A 15,798-nucleotide genomic window follows, 5' to 3' on the forward strand; every position below is an offset into this window, starting at 1 on the left:
AAAGCCTAGCTATGCTATCAATATCTATACAAGGTAACAAAATAGGTCAGCAACTACTCAGAACAAACAAACTCTGAATGTGTGTCTCTGTTGGGCTGAAAATAGACCTTTCAAAAAAACCGTGAGGTTTGACAGACTTGGTTGGCACTTCAGAAATAATGCATTTTTTGTTTACAGAATGTTGGTTGATGAATAGACCTCTCACTTACTACTTTGATCTTCTTGCATATATATTCTATTCATCTACACACTGCACATTAGCCTCCTTTTACCCACCTTTATAGTAATTAAACATGCCCTTGAGCATGAGCATAAATAAGATTACCATTTACAGCTTTGGATCTCGTGGCAACGTGTCTGTCAGCTTCCTAAAATTTCAAGGACATTGGCATGTGATGATATTTTAATCAAATTAAAAAAAATGTGGTGCATGTTTGTATTCATGTTAACGTTGTTATAATTATAAGTTTTGTATTAAGTTTATATTTTAAGTTTTTTTAACAAATTTTCAAACACACATTTAATATGATAAGTAGAAAACTTTGTTAGTTTTATCCACACTTCTTTCCAGAGTAAAAAAAACGTAAAATGATAAAATTTTGTATAAGTGAAACTTTGCAAAATTTTGTAAAATGATATTAAAATTAAGTTTACAAATAGTCATAAAAATAACGTAAAAAAATAAGGATATAAGTGAAACTTTCAGTGTTTTACCAAAATTTTGTATCACGAGGTAAGAAAATAAAACATCAGTGTTCTTGCGAAGAAAGAAAAATAAAATCTAAAAATCAGGCACGATATGATAAAGCTACAACTAAAATGTGATAGAAGTAGGAGAAAGGAAATGACTAGGTTGATATATAATTCTAATAATTTAGCCAGGTTAATATAATTATTATATTATTTCCAATCATTGTCCTTCATTCATTAATAACTCCTTTTAGAAAAATAATATTATCACACAACATAATGAAAGATAAATGTCTAATGATTAATCATGATCTTGAACTAGCCTAAAGCATTTTGAGGGGCCAACGTACGTCTCCCTTGAACACGCACACCCCACTAGCTCAGAGCACGATTAAAACATGATATTATAAATGATAAAATAAATCAATATGATATATATACCACGCGATTATATCACCTAAAACTTTGTGTACCAAAAATATATTGTTAATATAAGTCCTCAATATCTATATGTTAGCAATTCGATTTCCATTTAAGAAATACTATACCAATTAACAAAATCTTTTTATCTGTGTGTGACAAATTTTTTATATTGAAAAGTTGCCCTTCATTTTTTATTGAAATTTAACAAATTTAGATAAACATTATATATTTTAAGTAAATGATAATTTTTATAAAATTGACATTTTTATTATATAATACTGTATAACTCCTCACCAAACATGAAATATTATTATCTTAAATGATATAATGTTTTATACCATGTGATTAAACACTACGTAATACAAAAAATTATTATATATTGATACTGTGGAGTTTTAGCTTTATCATCCTTAATATTAAATCAGGATTTGGTTAATCAGGGACTACTTGTGGCAGCCTCTAATGAGCTAGGGTTAGGGAAATTCAACATTAAGTTATTAATTTCATGAAAATAAAGTCTAGTCACTTTCAATTCAGGCTAGTTAACCCTTAGCCGAAAGAGGTGAAGTATAGTTTGTTCCTTCTGTCACTTTCCCGCATGTTACAGAAATTACATGCTTTCATGACGTTAATAAAGATGTATCAGTCATAAACCCTCTAATTCGAAACACAAATTTGATCACACTTGCCAAAAAGATTTATGACTCCAATGTACAAGTACAATAAGGACAATATATACGAAATCATAGTTTCCAAAGCGAATTGCATCCATCACGAAGAGTAGCATTTCAAACTTTCTTTCATCTCAATCCAAAAATGTGAAAGGAAAGAAGGGCATGCAGAGGAATACAATGCTAGAGAAATGTGTGGAGGGAATGAAATCCCTGAAAGATTCCGTGTATTATTCATTTCAGTTCAATATAATCGATACAGCAGAAGAGAATAAGAATATGTAAGCAATGAAGGGTACGCATTGTTGTCTTGAATTATTTCATGTCACTGAAGCAAACCCTGAAACCTGTCCCATACAATTCTGAGACAGTTAGGGCGTGACATTGACAACAATTGAGAGTTGACGTTGTTTTCAAACTGTCTTTCCTTTTTGTCCACATTCCAACTCAATCATGCCGCTGCTTTCAGCTTTATGTATTTATTTGGACCATGAAAAATACTACCTTGCCTTCCAGAGATGATAATAATAATAATAATAGTAATAATAATAATAATAAAAGTTTAGAAATACATGTCTCTATGAAGTTATAAATACTTTTCATTAAAAACATTTTCGTATTCTTCAATAATGAATTAACAACAAACGTCGTGATGTAGATGAAAAAAATCACTAGAAACTAAAATATGGGTATAGTTATAGTTTTAAACGTTTAAAACCTTGAACTTTTTTTTTCTTATAAAACAAGGTATATGATATTGGTCTTCCCAATGTGTAATGCAAAGAGTCACTGACCCGGTCTATGACAAGGCATGCGGTTCTTCTTATCTTGAGGAGGAAATGCCAAAGCTTGAAAAGACATATTCATTGCACCTTGGAATTTAGTTACTGTTATTTTGAAGTCCAATCTGGTCACTCGTTAAGATGGCCAGATTTTGAAATACCCTATAGTTATTTTGATTCTTTTACCCATTATAATAATATCATTATCTTTTTATTACTATTTTACAAGTTTGCTTACGAATGTAGTAATTAGAAAAATTGAAGAAGAGTATCATACATAGAGGACAACTTGAAGCGCGGTTAGCCTTAAAATGAAAATAGAAAAAGGGGAATCAAGTCGTTATGGGCCTGACCAACTCACAGCTCTTTGATGTACGCAACATAGTAATGTTGAGGCAAAAGCTTAACAGTAACAAAATTAAGCATAAAAAGTAGCTACTGTACACACTACACACCACTATTATGGTCAAAAAGCTTCACCTACCTTTTACACCTTTTTTTAGATCCCACTTTATCTAGTAATTAACATTGATCTCTGTATTTAAATCATTGGATAGTGGATCAAATCGAGAAAAGTTTTTCTCGTATCTTTATTTTGGTATCTTTAATGCTCAAGCAACCAGCTTCACTTTGTTCTCTCTCTGTCTATCTATCTTACATGCGCAAGCAATAAGCATAAATGGACAAAACCAATGAATTTCCACCAAGGGGACAGAAGAAGGGAAAGTGTTTTGGTCTCATAGAATTGAGTGTTTATTTATAGCCCAAAGAATGCATGCAAGGTCAGGTTTTGTATAATAATATAGAGTAAGAGTTAAGAGCAAAGAACTGAATAAGGTATGACTTTAGGGGGCATGGGAAAACGCCAAAGGGAATGAAGCCAAAGCTTAGTGCCCATAAAAAAATTATATTATTTCATGTTACAACAAACAAACAAGTTACTTTCAAGTTTGAATAAAACGCTTGCTATATCGCTGACACAAGCCCTCTTCTTTCTCTCTCTTTCTATCACGGCTCACCTTTTCAAGTTCTCCCCAAACAAGGATTCTCTTTGCCACTGCAAAAACCATCACTTCTCTCAAGAGATAGTACTAGATTCTACTTTCACACTTTTTGCTACTCTCGTCACCTATAGAATGCACATTCTTTAGTGAAGAATTAAATATGCTTAATATCATTCTGTCTACCTTCATTTTTTCATAGAAATTTTAAGAAACTATAAGATGAGTGATCCTTTTCTGTCATTATAGTTCTTCTTAAGCTTTTTCCCCTTTAATAAAAAGACTCCACTTCCACTCTTACTGTCATTATTGCAGCTGAGTTGGTAAGGATGCATGGGTTACTTTTATTTCAATTTTGTTTATGCTTTTTGGGTAGGAATGTCTCTTTACTTGAGCTTCTAAATCTCTCATTTTTTTGTTCTTATCTTTTGTGCCAACACTTTCTCGAACTTTTGACAGTGAGAGCAATGGAATATTCCGTGGTTTAGTTTTGGAGTTTGCCAACTCTATACTGCTTAACAGGTCTAACACAGTGTCGTATACATTTAAGGGATATTAATTATTACTGATTCTAAACGTAAGTCTCACATCAATTATAAATATAACCAAAATACAACTTAATGATTAAGGCAATATTTACCTTACGACTTAGCCTTTGGAAGTGGTTAGGCCCTAATTTTCTAACATAACATCAGAGTACATTGTAATTTAATATTTAGTCATCCTCAACTCCAAAAATAAATAAAGAAATCAGTATGAAGTGCCTGTTTCAATTGGTACGTACGTAGCAGTTCTTACATTTTAGGTGAGATTGCAGTAATGATAAGCACTGGGACTCTTATGGAGGTTTACCATCAATTTGGACTTGGTATTCATACCATAATATGGTTGACAGTTTACTTCATGGACCAGCCTATTATTTGAATCATTTACATTTTCACATGTAGGAAAACAAAAACACTCTACTCTGCAGCTCATCTCGTTAGCTATAACACTTTGAAACTCTACTCTGCTTTGTTTGGGCCCGGCCTACTGTTGTTAGGCCAGGTTGTTTTCCTGGCTGAAATCAAATCATATTTGACCAAAAAGAAACTCTAGTACAGCAATTTTATATTTTCGCATTTTCAAACATCTCTATATATAAGATAACCAAGTCTTCGATGTTCTAGTAATAAATAGAAAAACCAAGTCGATATTCATGTCTAGATTCCATTTCTCTTTATTCATCTCATTTATTTACATCAGCCACAAGTTAATCTCACTCAACCTTGTTGGGGTGGGCTATAAACTTACAGGACTTTTGACGGTATACAATTCGTATCTAAATAGCAAATCACAGATACACAGCAGACTTGGTATAACCACAAGAACAAGCATCATGGATCATGCACAGCAAAAAAATATCGTCAAAAGGACTTGTAAGAATTATCATTCTTATTGGCAGCAGTGCTGCTCAACAATCTAAGTTACATCTATTGAGCATTAATATCGGGAAGTTTTAACCCAAGGTAGAACTCAACCACACCCAATCTTGAATTGGAAGAACCACAAAATCTGAAAATTTCACAAAATCTGAAAATTTCAAAACTGAATAGCTTACATCTCACAATTTCACCATATTCCTGAAAATGGTCAACTGATATAAGTATTTACAGACATGTAAAAAATTATTAAAAATTAAGTAGGGTGGCCTCTATTTCTACATAGGCATTTACACTTGCATTTACCCTACTACAACACCAAGAAACAAAGCTTCCTAGTATTCTTCACCACATCACAACTGGAGGTGACAGACAACTCAACTGTATGTTGAAAAAAAAGCAGGACAAGTAGTCCCCTGCACAATCATCAATCAAAATGATGGATCATTCTCATGCAAAGACAATGACAAAATGCTGTCACACAGCACCAAGTTGAAACTCAAGAGTAGGGAACTATCCGTCAGGGTTTGCCTAGCATAATCCTTAAGCAACAATTCTTACCTACTTATAATCCATTCGGCCTTCCTTTCTACCATGCAAATGATGTGGAAATTTCTCTTCTTGGTCCACACTCATTTCCTCTTGATCAGTCATTCTAGTCACAACTCTTAAAGGGTGGGCCTCCGTGTTGAACACCCATTCATCAAGAGAGATGACTGATGGAGGTGAAAACAAGAGATAAAGGTACTTAAGCGTTTCTGCAAGGAAGAAGCTCTGCATCATATTATCTTTGGCACCACTATTCACCTGGGTATTTACCATAGTTTAGTTATGTTTTGTAGTGCACAATGTATAAAACAGGCAAATTCTTATTGGATAATAACTTTCTTTATAATGCAGAAGAAAATATTCCTCATAAATAAATAAATAAATAAAAGAGAAAGCTATGAGTCCAATCAATTCTTGATAGAACATACATTACTTGTGATGATCTCATACCACCAATTTCTTCAGGGTTTTCCTCTTGTGAAGATTATTAGGACATTTTGGCAACAATTATTTCTTCACAACAAAACAAGAATACTTGGCAATGCATGCATAGCTTTTCCAGGGCTAAGAGAGCAAATTATTTTGGCGAAAATACTCAATGGGCTTAAGAATTTCTTACATCTTTGAGTCCAACATATCCTGTTTCAATCCGAGAGTTCTTTTCAAATGCTTGGAAAATATTCCAACCCCATTCTTGGTATGTTTTGTTTCCAGTGAATCGCCACAGGTAGAACAGTGACTCAATTGTTTCAGGCCTTTGGATATTCCACGAGGTACCAACAGTCATATCCTACAAATTTCTTAACCTTAGCACATAACATCTTAGCAATTTGGAGAAAAATATGATATTGAAAGATTAAAACCTCTCCGTTGCGGAAGTAATAGTTCTCCCCTGCCAATTTAGTGGGTGTTGATTGGTAGAAATTGTAACATGTCCATGCAAGCTGCAAAACAGGATGCAGTGGAAATCGGTATAGGTTTGAAAGAAAAATCACAACTGAAACCAATGATTTTCTGACACAAATTAGTCAGTACTTGTTATTAACGAAAATTTTTCTTCTTCAGGAAAGAATTAATATTACTCAATCAAATCTAAAACTTTGGAGGCTGTGTGGTTTGGTCAGATAGAGATGTTTCAACCTGCCTACAGGATATGACCTAGTTCTTTAATCTGTTCTGAGTGAGTGATGGTTCCAACTCCTAGGTAACACCACTTTCAAAAGGCAAGAAAAGTTGTAACACCACTTTCAGAATTATTCATTTCTGATGTTTAGAAAGAATGGGATAGGAGAAATAGTTGTCAACACCTATGCTGCCAGGCATTCTTCACAAAAAAATTTCAAGATACAACAACAACAAAGTTTTCCATTTGGAAGTTGGCATGGATATGATGATAAAACAAAAAAATGTAACAATAACCAAATTCCTGCACATATTACTAGCCAAAAGAATAATGGAAGTGTGATAAAACAAATGAAGAATTGTATGACATTACAAACAGCAATCTGAAAAATTCCACACAAGCTTAAACATGTAAAAGTTATTTCCTTATTGTCAGAACATTGGCATTTATGTTCTGATATTAGAATTTGATAGCTGTAAGTGTATTGCCTAGCAAGTGATTAGGTTATAATTTAGCAACTTATTAACTCTTCATTACTCCACTGATTGATTTTAATCAAGTTATAAATAAAAGATCAAGTGCACAGCCCACTCTAAAAAAATATTTATTTCAATAATTAACCTCTTTCTTTTCCCTCCCCCTCCAATCCCCAAACAACCAAAAAAATTCAAGTTCTATAATCTAGTTCCAATCTCAACCAGCTTAATTGAACAAAGCACTCTTAAATTCAAATGGGAAAGGGACCAGATCTTCAGTAAGTTAGTTTCTTGGCTGGATAAGTAATCAGTCAACAATAAATCGCAGATAAAATATTACAAGCAATGTCTGTGGTCCAATAATTCAGCAAGTGATGGCCAATTGTAGGTTTTAGAAATATAAAATCATTCCCATGCATCCACCTAATAGCTTAAGCTTTTAGAAGTATTTATCCTGTTTGAATAATGAGCACTAATTCCTATGATACTAAATGCATTTACATGATATACACGAACTGCATGTTACTTTAACAGATCCTTTGGTGTTTATGTTTCTAGAAAAATACTATGTCACTTAGTAAAATTCAGGAGCCTTTCAGAAGCAGTTCTCTTTTGCAAGGGTTTACTTTTTATTGCATTTACTTTTTTCTTTCCATTCCCCCTAGATGAGGTCATCGCAGCCTGAGAAATTTGAACTTCCCAAGGTTTATAGTCAAATTGAGCAATGACCTGACAGAAATACTTCTAAATAATTACCTCTTCTGCAAGAGACAGAAATTTGTTAGCTTCTCCCGGGCCATAGCCAGAAGAACCCAGAGCTAGCATTCCAGGAACAAAACATGCTAATTCATCCATCTGAAAAAGAGACAAGATCAGATTTTTTTTTTTCTTGCCATACTAAGCTAATCCTGAATAAATTTCCTTTCCAAATAGCACCTTGTCAAAGAGTCCATTTCCAAGCTTCTCAGATATGTATGAAAAAGATGAGGGCGTTGACTTTTTAATCAAGCTTTGAAGACCTTTCATTGATTTCTCCCACATTTCCCTGAATGCACCATTTGTACACACATTTAAAGATATAGGGGTCAAAAAGCAGGCTTAATGGGCTTGCTGGATGATTGTAGCATATCAGACTGAATAGAAGACATGTGCAACAAGAGCATAGAAGAAAGTCACGTTGTCATATGTCAAGTGCTCTGTAGAAAAAAAACTGGGGAGAGCTTAGAGAATAGCAAAATTAATTTCTCTAAATAATGACAATAGTCCCAAATTTGCAATTTTGGTTTAGGATCTATGCGAGTCCATTTTATATACTTTGGCTTCTTTCACAAGTTATGGCAACAAAATATGCCCTTGGTGCATCAGTGAGAGGCAGAGTCAAGAACATGATTTGTGACAGAAGACAGTTGGATCAATAACTTCTTACAAATACAGCAAAATATGCTTGATTTTCAAAGGGCAATGGACATCCCAAGTTCATTACCTGTAAAATGTGACTACTTCAGTCTTGTTCCCCTGTATCCAGGCCTTGAGTAGATACTCATAGAAGCTGCAACACATAAATTGGCAGCCTAGCTAAGTATGTGAGAAATGAAGAGACTGGAAAATGTAAAGCAATCTACAGCCTAGTGAAGGTTAAACCCACCAGTTCATTTACTTTCAACATATTGTCACACTGATACTACCCAGACAACAATTAGTTGAGCCGAACAATCAATTGTAGTATAGTTCATCAATGTTATTCCTTTAAAATATGTCAAGTTTATGCATGCATGGAAACATCTCTGATTATTGGTGAACCATCACTACAACACACATTAGCATAATAAAAGTCACCATGCACCCTCTGTAAAAATAGGCATCAATAACTCCAATTTATTCAGTATTCCCAATAACCATAGCACATGAATAAAGGCAACTGACGTAGATTGTTTAAGTCCCTCTACTAAACCCAGTTTATCATCAAACTGTTCCAATGTCACAAGTTCTAAAGCATCAACAACACATTTGTATCTACTAAATTCTGCAAGTTTCATCAAAATTCTCAACAAAATTTTGCATGAAGTTTACTACTGAATTTTATTTCAAGATATAGTTAGCCAACTTAGCCTAAAATTTATAAAAGATTACACAACAAAGATGTTGCAAGATGTTATCAGCATCGTTACCTGTCACCCATAGCACCAAATGTAATTGCTCCATTTGATTTAGTTCCAGTAAGTGGATTAAGATATATGGGAAGCAACCCATCCTCAGGAAAACTTCTATAAAGCTCCTTGATGACCTTCTCTGCCTGAATTATTGGAAGGCAAAACCATAATACTCAAAATAGGTGTGTAGGGATGTGAAAAACAAGAATGTTAGGAACTATTTCACCTTAAAGAAGAGACTTATAAAGTTGACAATTATTGGTTACCAAAAAACAATATTCAGGAAACATATAAAGTAGCAAGAGATTACTTTTTGCTGGTACTTGGGATCATTTGTCCTTTGAGAGAGAGCAATAAATTCAAGCTGTTCTGAACCAGAATCTGCAAGAATACTTTTTCCCTAGTAACAGAAAACAATGAATTAAGAACATAAGACCAGCTATGGCAAGGAAAAGATTCCTACTTTCCTTATTCAATACTCCAGCAATAAACTAGAGGTAACAAACAGATGCAAATAGTCTCAAATGTTCATTGATATTTTTAATACAGTAAAATCAGATAAACATTTGAAAGAAAACACATAAACATCTTGTTTTGCCAAAACCAAAAGACAGTCTGCAGAACCTAACAGAAATAGCTGTGGTTAAGCTAACGTGCAAAGTATTTTGTATCACCTTATCAATCCTTTCAATCTTTATTAATAGCCTTACCAACTCTAGCCAACAATATTCAGAGAATGTCAAGAAATTACAATAGAATCTTGTAAAATTGTTCTATAAAAACAAAAATGTTCGCACTGTGTTCTAGATAAATCTAACATTCATTTATTTAAGAAGATGCATATAAGTCACTCTACAGTCAACACGCTCTATGCAAAACATTTCATAAACAAACAATGCATCATGTCGAGAGGAGGACAAAAAGGACTATAGGAAAGTGATAGATAGCTCTTTATTGCTTGGTAGACAAATAGCTAAGCACTCAGATCATCATGCAGGCAGAAAATATAATTTTACCAAGATTGACATTTTGTAGAAAAACCAATTTTCTTTTTCAAATTTTGGATTTGTAATTCCCTTTAACAACTGATATCCTTTCTTGGATAAGTTCTTACAAGCATAAATTAATACCAAAAAAATACAGCTTACATAAGCTAAGATCATAAGACGAATCTAGCTAAAATTGGGGTTGCCAGAAAACTTTCAAAAATCATTGCTAAGAACGACATCATCACATACAATTGTATCCATTCCAACATAACAAATGTAGTATGAGAATCAGGATACCATTACCTTGAACCTACAGTAATGAGACAGGAAACTTTCAATACCAAAACGGGCAAATTTTTATAAAATTTTGATGCAACCAAAGAATCTCCAACTAATGCCACCAAATAAAACAGTCTTCTTATATCTTTACTGATGGTCCCATTGATCAATCAACAAACACTAATATTACAATTTACAAATAGATATGATCTAACTGTTTAATAAAGATTGAAGAAAATCCTAGTTGCCATGTTTTAAATCCCTAGTGAGAGAATATTGCAAGTAATAAGAATAATTTCTGATAGACTGATACAAATCAGAACTTCTTTATGTAAGACATTAGCTTTAGACAAGAAATGACATAGTAAAGCCCAAGCATACCCGTGTCCATGGTGGGTTATTTGTACTGCCATATGCCAAGTTAATTCTGTTATAGGGGATTCCTGAAGGTGTATCCCAAGCAGGCAACAGTTTATCTGCAAGATCTCTAGCTTTGTCAAGGAAAACTTTGTCACCAGAAAGATCGTAAGCACTGAGAAGGCCACCGAGAACTCTGAATATAACCAAAATAATAGATAGATGAGAAAAAATGAACTAGAAAGAAAAGTCAACTGTTACCAGCAAAGTTACAACAACTATCAGAAAGCATTTAAAAAAAAATAAAATTGAACCTTCTATTTCAACCTTATGGTTGTCTCGAACACACTGACTTCAGTGTTCTTGTTAAAATACAATGATTTTGCAATCCATCTGCAAAATGTATTACATTAGATGCTTTGTATGTAACCAATCCTCCAATACAGAAACTAGAACCCTGTAAAAATAACAGAATGTTATACACATCCATATGCACACAAAAAGAGTGATTATAAATATTGCCTAGAACAAGAAAATGGGGGAAATCCTCTTCTGATTTCTCCTTTTTGTTTTTCCAATTTAACCCATACGATAGGAGAGTTGAAAAGAAGTGTAAAAAGAAAGCAAGAATAGAAACACATATTTTGAAGCATACATAGCAAACTGCATAATCAACTGTATTAAAAATAAAATACAACTCACTCTCTAGCTCTTTTGAACTGGGCATCAAGACCCATTATAAATAATGTGTCAAGTGAATCCACTAAAGTTGCCCCTAGACCGCCAAAATTGTCAACACCAATCATTGATCGTGGCTGTGAGATGAATAGCAAACTGATTAGTAGCATAATTAAGATTTTACCACGGAGGGAATGAAGCCAAAACACGAATGAAAAATAGCAAATATCTACATGAGGTATACCATTTCCAAACTCTGGATGATATAGCATAAACAAAAACTAGATTTAAAAGTGAACATGCACCGATACATTTAGTTATTGCTTTTCATGTGCACTTTACACAAATCTCAGTTGCAGAGAGAATGTGAACGTGTGATTGTGTCTAGCAATGTAAAAATTCACAAATCCCTTGATGGATCAAAAGCTGTGTGAGTTCCTCATCTCAGTATGGGTGTGTTAATATTTCTTTTGCGAGCTTCAGTGGCTTAGCCAAAAGGATTGTTTCCACCTCCTTATGGAGCAAGTTTTTTCAGGCTCGGCAATCTAACCCAAACAGAAGCTCTACCCAATCTGAGCCTACTCAGCACAGGGTGGATTAAGAACCAGCCCTACTACTGGTGGGTGGAGGGTGTGGAATAGCGTTGTCGTGCGGATAAATAAGTGTCATGCTTTATCTAAGATGGTAACGAAGTTGATGTTTATTTATAGTAAGTAATATCCTTTAACAGAACATAATTAGTCTTCATTGATTTAACAACTATCATTAAAATGTCCTAATTTATATGATATGATGGATTAATTTTAAGATTATAATTGACTACTGTATAAATTTAATTCAGAATATTCATATATGCAGGATGAGGCAGTTAGGATACAGGTTCTAATATTTTCTTGTGGGATGAGTTGAGTGTCATTTTGGAGCGTGGGACAATGTCAGGTTGGGCAAAAGCCCATCAGATTTGTGATTAGAATTTGATTCACAAGTTAAAATATCAATTAGTCATAGTTGTAGTAACAACAAGTGTGAAAAGAATAAGGCGTACTCTCAAATTACATTGTTGGGCTCATTCTGACCATCTTGTCAGACAAAAGAGCAATGATGTATATGACATCAAAATCAGATTAAGCTTTAGTGCAATGCGAGGCTAGTTGATGAACTTGTTTCTTTGCAGTGAGTTACTGACATCTCTGATAATTCAAATGCCTTAATTGAAAAGGAAGGGGGAAGCAACAAACACAATACTCATCATATCAAGATGAACTAAATAGTTAAAAAGATTATGGAAAACCTTAAGTTCATCCTTGCCCCATGCATACTTTTCATAAGACGACCATGCATGAAGCATAGCATCTTTTACTCTATCTCTTCGCTGTATGCTAATAGGATCATCATCATCATCAGAAATACCCTTGGTAAAGTCATTGGCTTTTTCATAGTTTATGATACTTTCTACTGAGCCTCTCATACGGCCTCTAATATCTTCCAGCTGCAATTTGAAATAACTCAAACTAAGCCAATAATACCACTAAAAGGCCGAAAAAAAAATACAAAAATACAACCCTTTGAAAAAAAACAAAATTTGCACATCGTACTGTATTTTGCAAGCGGGTAACCTCTTTTTGTAGTCTCAAAATATCCTCCTGACCAAAAAATGGAAGCAAAAAAGATTAGCTTAATATTTCAAGACATAAAACAAATGTATAAATACAACCAATTAAAATACTGCAGAAGAAAGTTGGAATTACTAAAATCAAAGCAAAGATTGGCCTATTAAACAAAACAAGTTTACAAAATGTGAATTGTGAACATGCACATATACCTGGTGGCCTCTATTGAGTGATTGGCGGTCGTAGAAAAGCCATGTAAGACAGATGCAAACAACAATGACCAATGCGAGTCGATTTGGCCTCTTCACGTAATAACGAGGTTGCAAATAGCGCCATCCCCGAAATGTGGATGTGGACGACGAATAAGACGATTTCTTCCCCATTCCTCAGACCCAACAAAAACCAAATGAAATCAGAATGAAACAAACCTAAGTAGGAGAATAAATGGACTATTAATTGCATGTAATATAATAGTAGAACGAGATTGAGAACGGCGTTATTATTAATTTATTATGATGTTCAAAAGTGTGCGTAACTTGTATCCTCAACATGCACAATGCTCGCAATAAATGTCGGAGCAGTTTCCTATGTTTCTGTCTGTTCCTAGCTTTTGGAACGTTACCCTGCGTAAGCTAATTTCCCCCTCTATCTGTATTTTCTTTTCTCTTCTCATCAATTCTTCATTTAGTTAATTTACTAAAAAATATGTGTTCCTTTTTTGCTCAAATGTTTAAGTACTAACTCTTCTGCATGCTCTTTGTACACAAGTTAGAACCCCTATGAGAGCCCTAACACACGCTTGCAACTTGTCATCGAACTCGTTGAAATCTTGCCATTTTTAAATTTGTTTGTAAAAACTTTTGCTGTACATTTCATATGCAAAAATATGGTAAAATGTTATTGTGTCTCAACTTTTGGGTAAGATTTGACATTAGAATGAAATTTTTATATTTTTTATATCGTATACGTCGTTTAAGTATAAATTATGCATTTTAATTTAACAAGAATAAAGTTTAAAAAAATATAAAATTAAATTTACACTTAATCAAATATATAAATGTGGAAATTCTACTTGATTTTTAACGATAAGTTGAGACTCTTATAAATCTTACATGAATAGATTAACAAGTTCAACATAATACTTTAATCATAAAAAACATTATTTAATGAACTAATATTTTGAATTAAAACCTCATCATGAGTTTAAGTTTTAATTATTGATTTTTTATTATAATATTTAAATTAATGTTTAAATGAATGTGAATCTGTATCGTTTTGTAACGTTATTAATTGTAATTTTTATATTAGATCTGTATTTGTAAAAAAATTAGTATAATTTGAAACATATATAAGAGTTGGAATTTAAAGAGTCTACTTACAAGTAGTTAAATCTCCAACTTCAACTCTTAAAAAAGTTTCGGCATGCCAAAGATAAATGTTAATAAATAATACGTAAATTCTGTGTTACCTTTAAAAAATTTTAGGATATTGTAAATAAAAAAATTTAACAAATAATATTTAGACACGTATTTAAATAATAAATATATTTAATAATAAATTATTATATTTATTACATTTGAATAAGTTAAAAGTATTTAAATTTTTAAATAGAATTAAAACATAATTAAAATTAAATAAATTAAAATTTTAAAAAATATTTTATTAATATATTTTTTATATTCTTAATTCTATTATTAATATTTAATTATTATATTAATATATTATGTTATAATTTTTTATTTATAATAAATAAAAATTACTTAAATATAAATTATATTTTATTTGAAACTAAAAAATTATTAAAAATAAAAAAAAATTAATATATAATATATATAATAATAATAATAGAAACATATAATAAACAATATAATTTTAAATAAATTATACATAATAATATTTTTTTTAACTTTTCACAAGTCTCTTTTTTATTGATAACTTTTTGGCTACGGTATCTATAAAAAAAATTTTGTACCACAGCATACATCTAAATAATATTCAGTTGTCTTATAATATTATATTACTATTTTTTAATATCTTATATAAATAAATGTGTTTAATGTGTTAAACATATTAACAAATATATAATATTTTTATTTAATTTCATAAAAATAAAATATCATGAACTCTAAACATAAATTGTCTAAGCAGAATAAAGAAAACAAGAAATATAAAGTACAAATATTACTATTTTCTCATAATAAATTTTTGTAATGAATTATTTGTTTATCATGTTACTTATTTTATTATTTTTATTCTATTTCTATTTAAATTTAAGTTATAAAAATATAAAACTCTATACTATTATCATTTTTCATCAAAGAAAGAGTGAGGAAGAGAGAAGTCTTTCGCCCTTCTACATTCTTGAAAATATAAAATAAGAACAAAATAAAAAAAGGTTTAACACATTATATTATATATATATATATATATTAACAAACTTTTATATAATTTTTTATCGGATAAAATCATAAATTTATCTCATCAACAGTATTTAGACAAATAAAATTAAAAAAACTCATCCAACATAATAAATACTCAAAACTTTAATACACTAAAAATACATGTTATTTACAATAAAAAATATAAAATAAATCCACTT

General features: G+C 31.8%; 1 protein-coding gene across 1 annotated transcript; it reads right to left on the minus strand.

Moving 5' to 3' along the window:
• Window positions 1-4,990: 4,990 nt before the first annotated feature.
• Window positions 4,991-13,611, minus strand: LOC113847456 (mannosyl-oligosaccharide 1,2-alpha-mannosidase MNS1-like). Its single transcript, XM_027476584.1, has 15 exons — window positions 13,412-13,611; window positions 13,185-13,232; window positions 12,881-13,078; window positions 11,614-11,726; window positions 11,239-11,304; window positions 10,936-11,107; window positions 9,597-9,686; window positions 9,305-9,429; window positions 8,620-8,685; window positions 8,073-8,181; window positions 7,893-7,991; window positions 6,401-6,481; window positions 6,157-6,327; window positions 5,550-5,795; window positions 4,991-5,404 (listed from the first exon to the last, which is right to left on the minus strand). Exons 1-14 carry the CDS (start codon window positions 13,580-13,582, stop codon window positions 5,550-5,552), a joined length of 1,755 nt encoding a protein of 584 aa, XP_027332385.1. The 5' UTR covers window positions 13,583-13,611; the 3' UTR covers window positions 4,991-5,404.
• Between the last annotated feature and the right edge of the window lie 2,187 nt (window positions 13,612-15,798).

This window comes from Abrus precatorius, unplaced genomic scaffold (genome assembly GCF_003935025.1).
Source record: "Abrus precatorius isolate BTA unplaced genomic scaffold, Abrus_2018 Scaffold8, whole genome shotgun sequence".
Classification (NCBI taxonomy): Eukaryota; Viridiplantae; Streptophyta; class Magnoliopsida; order Fabales; family Fabaceae; genus Abrus; species Abrus precatorius.